This window comes from Manihot esculenta, chromosome 16 (assembly GCF_001659605.2).
Source record: "Manihot esculenta cultivar AM560-2 chromosome 16, M.esculenta_v8, whole genome shotgun sequence".
Classification (NCBI taxonomy): domain Eukaryota; kingdom Viridiplantae; phylum Streptophyta; class Magnoliopsida; order Malpighiales; family Euphorbiaceae; genus Manihot; species Manihot esculenta.
In genome coordinates this window covers 32,425,026-32,439,473 of record NC_035176.2, presented here as the reverse complement: position 1 = coordinate 32,439,473, position 14,448 = coordinate 32,425,026, and the positions used below count along the sequence as shown (strand labels likewise).

Here is a 14,448-nt window from a genome sequence, read left to right as displayed (position 1 = left end):
CATCATTCATATCGACTCTTGAGAAGTGTACAGAAGCAGCAGAACGAGCTTTTGCAGAACAAAAGTTGGAAATTTCCAGTGGGTTGTGACCACATTTGACCTTGGAAATTATTAATGGGCCTCAGGACTGTCCCCAGCAATCGCAGTGGACCAATAGGATGTGGCCTTTTGGTTCTTTGACTTGCGCTGAACCCAATCGCACTTGACACCTTCTCTCCAACTTCAAACCTCTCTTGCACAAAGCAAGCTTTAGGCTTTCTGAACCGTCCGTTAAAGATGGCATCTTTAACCATTCTCCCCGCCAAAGCTCCTCTTGTTAGCTCCATTCCATCCTCCTCTTCCCATCTCGAATTCAAATTTCCCGTCAAATTACAACATTCCTCTCTCTCAACTGTCAAATTTAGACTCAAACCTCTCCAGGCTCGCTTTATTCCGGCCACTGGCGATGAAGATTCTGGTAAACTGTACCGTCTCTTTATCATGGTGTGTTTGATTGCTGAGAAAACGAAGCAAATAATAATAATAATAATAAAGAGAAGAAGATAAGAGTAGTTTTTCTAATATGTTAATAAAGAGAAGAAGATAAGAATAGTTTTTCTAATATGTTTTTGGGGTCTACAGGCGAGAATCTTGACTGGGTTTCTAAGAGGAGGAGAAACCTCATTTGTGTTTCCACACTGCCTTTTCTATTTCATTTTCGAGAATCCTTCGAGGGCTTTAGTGCTGAGGCAGCTGAGTGAGTTAATCAAATCCCTCGCTTTTTTTCTTTGGTTCAGCTGCTTCAATTTTGAATCCCTTTTCTTTTACTTGTAAACGTTTGATTCAAGTAGACAATACACGACTATGATTTTGTTCCGCAACTATAGGAGGATTGTTGACATATACTTCTACTGTCTTCATGTTTCCTTTTTTTCTAGTGGAGGTTTATCTTGAAAGATGATCCTCGAATTTTTTATGTCACAGACATGTGAGTGCTCAGCTACTTACAGCCTCAATGTTTGTGACTTAGATGCTTTAGTGTAATCTTAAGTGTGTCCACGGTAGATATATGTGTTTCTGCTTGTAGTGCCTCACTAGATGCTAGTTATTCAATGTTCTTATTTTTATGATTTTCTTTTCTCTGTTGATCCTGAAGATTGGATGCCACATATATGCTCATGAAGGAAGAAGTAAGGAAGGTAGTGTCCAAAGGCAAGGCTCCTGGCGTACTTCGACTTGTTTTTCATGATGCAGGAACCTTTGAAACGGATGGTAATTCAGGTATTTATCATGGGAAAATCATATGATTTTAAAGTGATTATAGTTATCATTTGTATTAGGAATTCCCATCAAATGGTTTGATAAGATGTTTTATTGGACCTTTGTAATATAATGAAAACTTTTAAGTAAAACTTTATGTAACTAGGTTGTTATGATGTGAACTTTTATTGTCTGGGGTATGCACACTTAAAATTAATTCATGGAGGATTACTGCCAAAGCTACTTCCTGCTAAGACAATTTATGCCAATCAATAAGCTCATTCATTAGTAATTCTGTAGAATCATTTGAATAGCTTGAGATGGTTGATGCCTTTGGTGTTCAAGGTGCTGTGGAAATTATTATTTTAACTTTGGTTCTGTTGAAATGGTATGTGAACACGGGTGAAGCCATTCAGTTACTGTGAATTATTTTTTTATGCTGCAGTTTGTTCTTTTTCTTGTTTGCTTATTCCTTTACATTCAAACTTACTAGGTATAGTGCTGTTCTCTTTTGCTTTAGACTTACTCTACACTATGATTATATCTGCAGGGGGTATGAATGGTTCTATAGTTTTTGAACTTGATAGACCTGAAAATGCAGGTTTAAAGAAATCTTTGAAGGTATTTCTCTCTCGCTTTCTCTTCTATAAACACCAACATGTAACCTGCTCGCTTGTATATGAATGCATATTTGAAGTTTGAGTGTGTGGTTTTAGCAGTTTTAATAAATATGTTTACTCTAAATTATAAAATTAATATAAATTTGTAGTGGTGAATCATAATATATACTACTTATGTCAAATAACATACTTTTAGTGACCAAGTAGTTTCACTCAAACTTTTTGTAATTAAAAAAAATCAAGTTAAAGAAAAATTAACTCAGAGTAGTCTTTTCAGAATTTGACAATAACCATTTATGGTGGTTGTGAGCTGTAGAAGGATAATATTTATTGTATATCACAATAGAGATTACAACCTATTTATACATGAGAGACAGTAACTAAACAGAAAGGAAATGACAATCAATCTCGATGTGTTTAGTCCTCTCGTGAAATACTGGATTGGAGGCAATGTGGATAGCTGCTTGATTATCACATTACAACTTAGCAGGCACCGAATTTGTGAACCCAACTTCTTCCAACAGTTGACGTACCCACAAGATTTCACAAACGGCTTGTGCCATAGCTCGATATTCAGATTCAGCACTAGAACGGGAGACCACATTTTGCTTCTTACTTTTCCATGAGACCAAGTTACCTCCCACAAAAACACAATACCCAGTAATTGACCTCCTATCAACTTTCGAGCCTGCCCAATCAGCATCACAAAAGCATTCAATATTTGAGTGCCCATGGTTACCATAGAATAGGCCTCTCCCTGGGGCCCCTTTAAGGTAACAAAGAATCTGTCCTAGAGCATCCCAATGGGCAACAGTAGGAGAAGACATAAACTGACTTACCACACTCACTGAATATGCAATATCAGGACGAGTCACCGTCAAATAATTCAGCTTGCCAACTAATCTTCTATACCTTCCAGGATCTGCAAATGGCTCACTGTCTTCTGTGGTAAGTTGAAGGTTAGGGGTCATTGGGGCACTACAAGGCTTAGCACCCAATTTTCCTGTTTCTGCCAACAAATCAAGAACATATTTTCTTTGAGACAAGAAGATGCCTTTCTTACACCGCATAACTTCGATTCCCAAGAAATATTTCAAGGAACCCAAATCCTTTGTATGAAACTGTGTTTTAAGAAATTCTTTTAAGGATGTGATGCCAGCAATGTCACTTCCTGTGATAACGATATCATCCACATATACTACAAGCAGAATTACTCCACTATCAGAATTTCTATAAAACACTGAGTGATCACACTTACTCATCTTCATTCCAAACTGTTGGACCACCTCACTAAACCTGCCAAACCATGCCTGAGGACTCTGTTTCAAGCCATAAAGCGATTTTCGAAGTCTACAAACTTTACCTGACTCCCCCTGAGCAACAAAACCAGGTGGTTGCTCAATATAAACCTCCTCCTGAAGATCACCATGAAGAAAAGCATTTTTAATATCCAGTTGATGCAAAGGCCAATCATGAGTAGCCGCCAAGGAAATAAACAATCGGACAGATGCGAGCTTGGCAACTGGGAGAATGTATCAGAATAGTCAATTCCATAAGTTTGTGCATAACCTTTGGCCACTAAACGGGCCTTGAGGCGAGCAATAGATCCATCAGGATTTACTTTCACTGCAAACACCCATTTGCACCCAATAGCCCACTTTCCTGGGGGCAAGGACATCAACTCCCAAGTACCATTAGTGTCGAGGGCCATCATTTCCTCTTCCATTGCAGCACGCCAACCAGGATGGGACAAAGCCTCAATAACAGTTTTGGGAATTAAAATAGAATCTAAAGCAGTGATAAAACAACGAGAAGAGGAGGATAATTGATCATAAGAGACACAAGATGAAATAAGATAAGTGCAAGTACGTTTACCTTTGCGAAGAGCAATGGGCAAATCCAAATCAGACAATGAAGGATCAGTAGGAGTAGGATCGGTCGACGAAGAAGCGAGTAGCGGAACGGAGTCAGAGTCCTCTAAGCGTCTGGAATACACATGAAAGATGGGAGGGCGACCTGGCACATGAGCGAAATGTGTAGGAGTAGTCTGAGGAGAAGAAGAGCGAACAGTGTATAACAAGAGGTCATCTTCCTCCTCCTGGGTGTTATAAACAGATGATGGCGGAAAAAACGGAGTGGACTCAAAGAATGTTACATCCGCAGACACAAGATACCGATTCAGATCAGGAGAAAAACAACGATACCCTTTCTGACGTCGAGAGTAGCCAAGGAAGACACATTTGAGTGATTTGGGATCCAATTTAGTAACTTGTGGACGAACATCACGAACAAAACAAGTACAACCAAAGAGACGTGGCTCAATAGGAAATAAAGATTTAGTGGAAAATAAAATGTTATAAGGGATATCACCATGAAGGACGGAGGAAGGCATGCGATTGATCAAAAAACAAGCAGTGGATACAACATCAGCCCAAAAACATTTAGGTACCTTCATTTGAAATAAGAGGGCTCTGGCTACTTCAAGAAGATGTCGATTTTTTCTTTCAGCAACTCCATTTTGTGAAGGAGTGGCAACACAAGAGGACTGATGAAGAATCCCTTTTTGTAACAAATAAGATTGAAATTCCCCAGAGAGATACTCTTTAGCATTATCACACTGCAATATACGGATGGAAGTATTGAATTGGGTTTGGATTTCAGCATAAAATGCACAAAAAATAGAAAATAATTTTGAATGACTCTTCATTAAAAATAACCAAGTAGTACGAGAGAAATCATCAACAAAGGTAACAAAATGCTTAAAGCCAGACTTAGACACAACAGGACAAGGACCCCAAACATCTGAATGGACTAACTCAAAGGGAGACGAAGCCCGTTTATTGACTCGAGACAAAGTAGGTAAACGATGATGTTTGGCAAATTGACAAGACTCACAATCTAGAATAGACAAAGAATGAAACTGTGGATATAACTTCTTCAAAACCGAGAGAGAAGGATGCCCTAAACGACAATGAACATCAAAAGGTGTTAAACGCGTGGAGCATACCAGAGATCGAGGAGATCGAGGTAGTTGCTGATCCAAGACGTAAAGACCCTCTGACTCACTTCCTCTACCAATAATCTGCTTCGTCGAAAGATCCTGAAAAACACAGTGATCAGAAAAGAATGAGACACAATAATTCAATGCATGAGTGAGTTTACTCACGGAAAGCAAATTAAATGCGAACTTAGGGAGACATAACACAGAGGATACAGAAAGAGAAGGGGTTAAGTTGACATGACCAGAACCCATGACAGACGATTTAGTGCCATCAGCAAGAGTAACATAAGAAGGCAATGTATGAGACTCAAGATTGGACAAAAGGGTAGAATTACCTGACATATGATCGGTAGCACCAGAATCAATAACCCATTTGGAGGATGAAGACACAAGACATGCAGTAGAGTTACCTGACTCGGCAATTGCAGTGATAGAAGAGGAATTAGAAGATTTTATAGATGCCTGGTATTGGATGAATTGTGCATACTCATATGCAGATATCAAAATTCCCTGATCGGAAGATCCATTCAATTTGTGTTCCGTGATTTTAGTCATCATAGGAATCACATCAGTTACGGTGGTGGTTTTAACTTCAGCCATAAGGACAACAAACCCAAAAACGATAGCAACAAAAGAAACACAGAATCAGAAAACAGTACCCGGCGTGAACGGTACCGATGAACAGTACCGGTGAACAGTACCCGTGAACAGTGCCGATGAACAGTACTAAATAAAACACCTCCACCCAACACCCGAACGTTAAACAAACCTCAAATCTGACAAGGAGTCGGTGTGGTGACTCCAGCGATGGTTAGATCCAAATGTTACCCTTTATGGATAACCCAAATGAACGGAGCCCTAAGTCTCCAAAAAAAATTTTAAAACTTTACGAGAGAGAAAAGAGAAAAAAAATCTCTATGAGAAAGGCTCTGATACTATGTAGAAGGATAATATTTATTGTATATCACAATAGAGATTACAACCTATTTATACATGAGAGACGGTATCAAAATCAAGCCTATGATTATACAATCCCTAAAATTAAGCAACTGACCCATCTATCAATATTTACTTCCTATATTAACATATTTACTTTCTATAACTTATAACATGAGCAATACCACCTCTATGACTAGTGGCATTGGCCATCACCTTGTTCACGTGGCTAAAAAATCCTGATTTGGAAAATTTTTCAATTTCACAGATTTCCATATGTATATATATATACTCTTTGAACTCAGTTTTGGTGAAATGCTCTCAAATTGTGCATGATCTCCTGCCAGCTAACACGAAACTGGGTGCATTGTTGTTTAGATTCTTCAGAAAGCAAAGAGCGAAGTGGATTCAAAACAATCAGGTGGTTATTATGGTGCTGTATGAAAGGGGTCAATAATGGTAGATGTATGTTTCCTTGCTGATGCAACAATTTCTTTTCCGTTGTTAGTATCGTGGGCAGACATGATTGCTGTAGCTGGAGCTGAAGCCGTTTCAATCTGTGGAGGTCCAACAATTCCAGTTATATTAGGAAGACGAGATTCAGTGTAAGACAGTTTAAAATGGAATAAGACTTGGTATTAGATATATGAACTGAGTTACTAAGGTTGAGTTATCCACAAGCCTTTCAAATGAGCTTGTGAAAAACTTGCCAAATATTGTTAAGCTTGATTGAAAATCATGTCTTGATTTATGCAGCTTTAGTGTAAAATTATGAGGAAAGTAGGAATTTTCAACAGTACCTCCTTAAATTCTCGGCTTTAATAGCTGCAATATCTCTTTACAGGGAGCCTGATGCTGAAGGCAGACTTCCTGAAGAGTCTCTGGGTGCTTCCGCTTTGAAGCAATGTTTTAAAAGAAAAGGCTTATCGTGAGTTTACGTCCGTGTTTTCATTGGCATTTTGCATATGTAATTGTAAAAAACTGTTTAAACATGTCAATTCTCCATTTGCTATGTGAATTTGAGCTTTTAAAACCAATTTCTTTGGCCTTCAAAATTGACTTTGTTGTTTCAACATTCTCATTTGGTATTACTGATTGCATGTGAGATTACCTTAAAAAGTCTTTCATTGCCCTATACTTGGTTTTGTTGCAATTACCAAAGAAAATATAAAATTTAACAATCTTTCGATTTTTTGTCATGATTATGTTAAGATATGGAGTGCAATGATATATTATGGACTGTACACTGTTCCACAGTCTGATGGAAACCATTCCTGCATCACAGAACACAAGTACTAGTTGCCCTGTCTGGAGCTCATACTCTTGGGAGTAAAGGCTTTGGAAATCCATTTGTTTTTGACAATTCATACTATAAAATTCTCTTGGAAAAGCCATGGAACTCTTCAGGTAAAGATTATTCAACAACTTGTTCTGGCTGTATTAGTATTAGATAGTTCTTTTTATAATCTCAAATTGTTCATCTTTAAGGTATCTGAGAACCCTGTTACACTGCTGGCATAGTATGCATCACAACAAATGACCATTTGTCCACAGCCATGGAAGAAGACTTCTCCTGCCATTTCATTTCACTAGTCAAAACTCCCAAGTTCTTTACATTAGTCCTTTTGACTAAACCAAGCATTTATTTAAAGTATTTACCACATTTTTGGTCCCTTTTCTTTGAAATTTTTTCGGCATGATCTGATATCACTATTGCTTCTGTTCTTTAATTGCAGATAAAATGGCAAGCATGATTGGACTTCCTTCAGATCATGCACTTGTTGAGGACGATGAATGCTTAAGGTTGGTCATCTTCTGAAACCTCCCATTTCTGTGTTAAACACTCATGAACTGCACCATAATGAATCAGTCAAGCAAATGTGAAATTGTTAGACTTAGTTTTTGCTTCCTCTATATGCTTGTCTGAAAAAGAAACTCATGACATTATAGCATAAACATGGGCTCACAACACTGAAAGAAAACTCATGTTTGGTTCAGATGGATCAAAAAGTATGCTGATGACCAGGATATTTTCTTCGAAGATTTCAAGAATGCGTATATCAAACTTGTGAATTCTGGTGCAAGATGGAAAAGCTTGTGATACCTTTTAAAAAGTTTTCTTTTCTTTTCTTTTCATTGGATTTTGGTTGTATATAGTGGAAAAGAATCCCCATTTATTAAAGTTGTAATTTCAACTGCATTCATTTTGAATGAAAAGATCTGGGAGCCTCATTTTTTGGAACAAGATTACCCAGATGTTCATTGAACACACCTTTACAACTTTGTATGTCATCACTATATATATTTCTATTCAGGTAAGAATCAGTAAGGGTTGATATTCTGTGCTGTCTACAACTAGCACGTGATATTCGTCTGCTGCCGCCATTACAGAGGTTAAGTTATTCTATAATCGAAAGTTGAAGGAAATGATATTACTTAACATTTAAGGAGTAAAAGGAATAAAATAATTATTTGGAAGAAGTTAAAAGAGTACAAATTATGGATTTGGAAAAAGAAAAAACAAAGTATGAGAAGGATAGATGAGAGAATTAGAGTGTATTATTATTGTGTGAAGACAGAAGGTGGTCATTCAGCTCATCATGTCCCAAACAATAGTGACTACTCCAAGTTCTACAGTGGTTCAATGCATATCCTTTTGGACATTTTCCAACTCCTGACGTGACATGTTTTTTTTATTTTTAAGCTTTTATATATATAATGTCCAGATATTTTCATTTTGTCTGAAAAAGAGAAAAGAATGTATTTTTGTTTTTAAGAAATTTTCTACTAGTATTAAATATTTTTCAAAAATATTAAACAGCTCGAATAATATTAAGCAGAAGTTTAATTTAGAAAATGAATAATTTGGACACCATCTCCATTATTTGAAAGTTATTCCTCCATTGTTGGCAAAAGCTTTCCATTTGTATTTAAAATAGAGATGCTTTTCTATCAAATTATATATCTAATTTTTCAATTATTTTTCATTTGTATTCTATAAGTAATTTTTTCTTTTGAAAGTTAAATTTGATAGTCAACAAAAAGTTTGCAATTCTAATTAAAAAAAAAAATTCAAATTTAATTTAATTAATTTATGACATATATAATTAAAATTTAAAAAATAATTATATAAAAGAAAATTATAAAGATATTTTTTGTTATAATTTTATTAAATTAGAATACCACTTCAATGATAGAGAAGGAGAAGGAGAAGAGACAAGGCAAAACCAAAATGATAATGGGTGTTGGTGACTCCAACAGGCATCGCTTACTTGGGTTTGACCACCATTCCTCTTCCCACATGCCACGTGTTGGGACCCACTCGATTCAACCACATCCCCCACACTACACGTGCAATTGCCACGCAATTTTGTGCCATTTAAAATCCAATCCATTCTGCCTCTGTTTCGGCCCCAAACCATTGGTTTGGCTCGCTTCACCATTCCGATCGATTCGGATTTGAGATAATTTCAGTTCGAACCGGTTTGACATAAATTTTGTCCGTTTTTAGAAGAGTTTTTACATATTTTATATAACTATTTAGTTTTTAATTTATAAAAAACAATAAAAAAATTTGCAAAAAGCACAATTGTGAAAATAAAACTAAAAATATTGTTAAAATATACAATAAACTTAAAGTTTTTTGGGGGAAAAAATAATTTTAAATATATAAATTTTTTGGTGAATATCTGTATATATAATTTCTTTGAGTTTGATGTATGATAATGTATTAATTCTTGAAAAATTGAGTAATGTAATAAAAAAAAAATTTGTATCTGTTTTTATGACCGGTTGGAGAATGAAGGGTGGGTGGTGTTCCGCGAAACGCGTTGGTTTGTTCAGGCAGAGCCGCAGCCCCGACAACATGGCTAAGGGGTTCGGTGTATTAGAATCTCTGCCCCGTGGCCATGAGCGTCCCCTGTGGGCTGTGAAGCTATTCATAATGTATGCTAAATTTTTAAAATTTTCGTTTGAGAATCCAATCTAAATAATATTAAAAAATTTTTAATATCTTTTAGTATCTAGGATATTTAAAAAATTTATTTAATTAACAGGAAATATTTTTTTTTAAAAAATTACTTCTTTAAAAAAAATTATTTTTCACATATTAACATATTTATTAAAATCTTTATAAATAAATTGTTTAATAAATTTTACTTTTTAAATTAAAAATAAGTAATAAAAAATAAATTATTTCATTAAGAATATTTTTTAAGAAAATATTTTTTAAATATAAATTATTTTATGCAATTTTTTTTATAATTTTAACATTATTAAATTAAAAAAATATTATTTAGCTCATATAATTTTTAGTGAAATTAACTATTTATTTTCTCAAATGCAAAAAATAATTTTTTTTCAAACTATTAACTATTTACAACCGTTGGAATGAATAGTTAAAATTTAAAATTATAAAAATAAAATAATTATATTTTTAAATTAATAGTTTTAATTAGAAATAATTACATTTTAATTATTTTATACAAATTAATTAAATATAAAAACAAAATAAAATAGTTAACAGTTTAAAAATATAACAACTCTTAATATTTTTTAAAAAATAAAAAAAATAAATAAATGATATTACGTAATAATCATTTAAAATATATCATGATTTGTGGTCATGATAGAATCAGACGCGATTCCATCTGTAGAAAAAAAAAATCAAATACCGTAATATTCGGTTCTTCATCAAGGCTCGTCTTCCATTTAAAAGGTCGGATCTTCGCATAAAGTTACCGTTAGTAAGGACAATCCAATAAATTCTCATTACGTTTGTAATCGTAGGATCATCGACCAATTAGTCAATGAGATCTCTTATCAATTAGCTGACCACATCACATCATTGTCAGATGCTATAATTGACTCCCTCCTCTTACAGTATAAAAACTAGTGAATACAGAGATAAAGGTACACAATTCTTTTACAACTATACTTGAGTTCTAAGCAATTTTTTATACTCGTCATATTCTCCTGAGCGTTGGAATAGCTGCCGTAGGCGCTAATCACCTCACATTCTCTTTCTTGCAGGTTTAATCAAATCACAGCACAACTATATTTTTCAGTTACATCATTTGATTACATTTATGGGATTCTATTGAATTCTTTCTATTCATTTGAATTAAAAATGGTCTATTATCCACTTTCTCATAAAAAAGATATCTTTCTTTTATCTCTCTCGAAATGGCCGGTAATTCATAAGTTGCTGCTAAGGTTACTACCAATGAGGGCAACTGCGAATTTCACCAGGTGACTAGAGATGATAAAGAAGAGGTCGATTTTCTAGCCAAAATGGTGGTGATAGAAGAAGAAGAATTATGGATGACATCCGTGTACAAGTTTTTGACACAGGATAATCTATCAATTGATGAATGATTGACTAAATAGGTAATTAAAAAATCCTCCAAATAAAGCACTAATTAATGGTCGATTGTACAGGAGATCCTCAACACAACCATGACTACGATGCATAATGGAAGAGGAGGGCCGAGAAATCCTTTAAAATATTCATGAATGTAATAATGGGAATCACGTAGGAGCTCGAACGATCACCCAAAAATCATTCAGATAAGAATACTATTGACTAATAATAATGCAAGATGCAAAATAACTCGTGCAGAGGTGTCATCAATGTCAAGCGCATGTAGGCACCCTGAGATTTCAGGAAGTTCTAAAGAAATGCAATTAGAGTGGCGGTTTACAAAAGTAAAATATCCAGAATAGTGAATAATAGAGTCAAGTCATGTGCTTTTAATGTGGAGGACTTAGTCCTTAAAATATATGTAACAAGCGGCAATGTAGGGTCTGGTAAGCTAAGCGAAAACTGGAAATGGCCATTTAGAGTCTCGAAGGTTAGTTGTCTAGGGTCTTATAAGCTGGCCGAGTTATTCCCCACTCTTGGAATATTTGAGAAAATTTTATCCATAATAATTAACGATGTATTTTTCATGCATTATTCAATAACAAGGAATGATGGGGTTGCCTTCTTCAAAAGGATTAAAGAGTATTCATTAAAGGTCACAAGACAGTAATTCATCAGGCCATCCGGGTATTAGCTCCACTAAGCAACAGATCTCATGCCAGGCCACAAGGTGGGAATCTGTCAAGCCATCATAGTGTTAGTCCCACTAAACAAGGCATTTCATGTCAGGCTATAAGGCATGAATCTGTCAGGCTATCCAGATGTTAGTCCCACTAAAAAACACATTCGATGCCAGGCCACAATGTGAGAATCCGTCAGGCCATTCGGGTATTAGTTCCGCAAGACAAAGGCATATCATGCCAGGCCATCCGGATGTCAGTCCCACTAAGCAAGCCATTCAATACTAGGTCACAAGACAGAAATCCGTCAGACCATCCAGATGTTAGTCTCACAAGATAAAGGTATTTCATGCTAAGGCACAAGGCAAAAATCTGTCAGCCATTCGGTTGTTAGTCCTGTAAGACAAAGGTATCTCATAGTAGGCCACAATGCAGGAATCCGTTAGGCCATCCGGGTGTTAGTCTTGCTAAACAAGACATCTCATGCAAAGCCACAAGGCGGAAATCTGTCAGGTCATTTAGGTGTTAATCTCGCCAGATAAAGGCATCTCATATCAGGCTACAAGGCGGGTATCCGTCAAGCCATCCAGATGTTAGTCCCGCTAAACAAGGTATCTCATACTAGGCCACAAGACGAGAATCCATCAGGCCATATGGGTGTTAGTTTCTCTAAACAAAATTATCTCATGCCAGGCCACAAAACGGAAATCTGTCAGATCATCCGGGTGCTAGTTTCCCTAAGTAAGGCATTCGATGCCAAGCCCCAAAGCGTTAGGCCATCCGAGTGTTAGTCCAGCAAGATAAAGGCATCTCATGCATGCCATAAGGCGGGAATCCATCATGCTATAGGCGGGAATCTATCATGCCATCTAGGTAGTAGTCCCACTAACAAGACATTCAATGCCATACCACAAGGTGAGAATCTGTCAAGCCATTTGGGTGTTAATCCCGCAAGACAAAGGTATCTCATGCTAGGCCATATGGGTGTTAGTTTCTCAAAACAAAGTTATCTCATGCCAAGCCACAAAACGGGAATCTGTTAGACCATCCGGGTGTTAGTTTCCCTAAGTAAGGCATTCGATGCCAAGCCACAAGGCGAGAATCCGTCAGGCCATCCGGGTGTTAGTCCAGCAAGATAAAGGCATCTCATACCATGCCATAAGGCGAGAATCCATCATGCCATAAGGCGGGAATCTATCATGCCATAAGGCGGGAATCTATCATGCCGGATAGTAGTCCCACTAAACAAGACATTCAATGCCAGACCACAAGGCGAGAATCTGTCAGGCCATCTAGGTGTTAGTCCCGCAAGACAAAGGTATCTCATGTTAGGCCACAAAGATGGAATCAGTCAGGTCATCCGGGTGTTAGTCCCGCAAGACAAAGGCATCTCATGTCAAGTCACAAACCAAAAATCTGTCAGGCTATCCTGGTGTTAGTCCCGCAAGATAAAACATCTCATATTAGGCCATAAGGTGAGAATTCGTCAAGCCATCCGGACTAGGACAGTTGGTGTGATTTACATTCAAGGACCGTGACACATGTCACGACCAGGTACTAGAAGAATACACGCTAAGCTAACGATCGGGTATCAGTCCTGATTAATAAAATTCTCAAGTCATGATCGGATGTTAAGTTCAGTTTATTATTTATAACCAAAGCGATGTAGGCTAAATAGAAGTAAACCATTTGCTTTATTTCACTTCGGATATTTTGTTTTCTTTATATTTTTCACTTTAATTTCTCTTTCAAGTCCATTTTTTTTAATTTTTAATTCTTTATTCTCATATACTCTTTAGAAATTCATTTCTTTTTTATATTTTTCATCACGTTAAATTCCCTTGTTTATTTTTAAATTGCAAACCACATTCTTACGTTAATCTCGGAAGAATAACCAACTACTAAGAAAACATAAATTTCTACCCATAATTCGGAGATTCTAAAACTCCCAAATTTGAGCAGGAGACTATTTCTTAGATTTAAAAAAAAAAAAAATTAATTTCATATACTATAACAATATTGGCTCAGTTCATTGTACCTAATATAAATAAGAAAAGGCAAATTCTTTATATGGTAACAATTAATACCCTAATTGTTAATATCATAAAGTATTTTTCCTTGGAGATAAAATTGGAATTTTTTAATTAAACATCAAAAAAAAAAATACTGGACGCCAAAGATAGAGCAATGTATTGATAAATATTAAGGCAAAAAAATACTATCAACTTGTAATAAATAAAAATAATCAATTTTTTTTTTATAAAAAAGTCTAATTTACAAGGATAAACTTTGTTCTTCCTTACTCATTAGGGGGTTCGACTTCATTGAAGAGTATTTTTAAAATATTTATCTACATATTTAATTAATAATATAAAAATATTTTAATTTAATTTAATTTAATTATAATTATAATTAATAATTTATAAAATATTTTAGTTTTGATTAAATTTAATTATTTTTTTAAAAAATCAGTGAATATTTCAATTCGGCTCTCTCTTAAAAAAATTACATTCAGTAACTAAGTAGTTACCGCGTTAGTTAAAAGTAACCGTAGAGGAAAACTTGCCTAATCTGGTGTATGCCATATGCCTTTATGTGGTCTGCTTGTAC

At 35.5% G+C, this 14,448-nt stretch overlaps 1 protein-coding gene across 3 annotated transcripts; it reads left to right on the top strand.

Annotated features, from left to right (window-relative positions):
• Positions 1-42: 42 nt before the first annotated feature.
• On the top strand, positions 43-8,104 carry LOC110603739 (putative L-ascorbate peroxidase 6). 3 transcript variants are annotated; one of them, XM_043951789.1, is made up of 10 exons: positions 43-457; positions 622-736; positions 1,136-1,260; positions 1,790-1,860; positions 6,184-6,217; positions 6,305-6,401; positions 6,641-6,724; positions 7,082-7,203; positions 7,533-7,599; positions 7,795-8,104. In XM_043951789.1, exons 1-10 carry the CDS (start codon positions 277-279, stop codon positions 7,895-7,897), a joined length of 999 nt encoding a protein of 332 aa, XP_043807724.1. In that variant the 5' UTR covers positions 43-276; the 3' UTR covers positions 7,898-8,104. The 3 variants fall into 3 exon arrangements, with proteins under 3 accessions (XP_043807724.1, XP_021597316.1, XP_021597317.1); XM_021741624.2 differs by having other exon boundaries at positions 6,175-6,217; XM_021741625.2 differs by lacking the exons at positions 7,533-7,599; positions 7,795-8,104 and adding an exon at positions 7,285-7,447 and having other exon boundaries at positions 6,175-6,217.
• Positions 8,105-14,448: the final 6,344 nt, after the last annotated feature.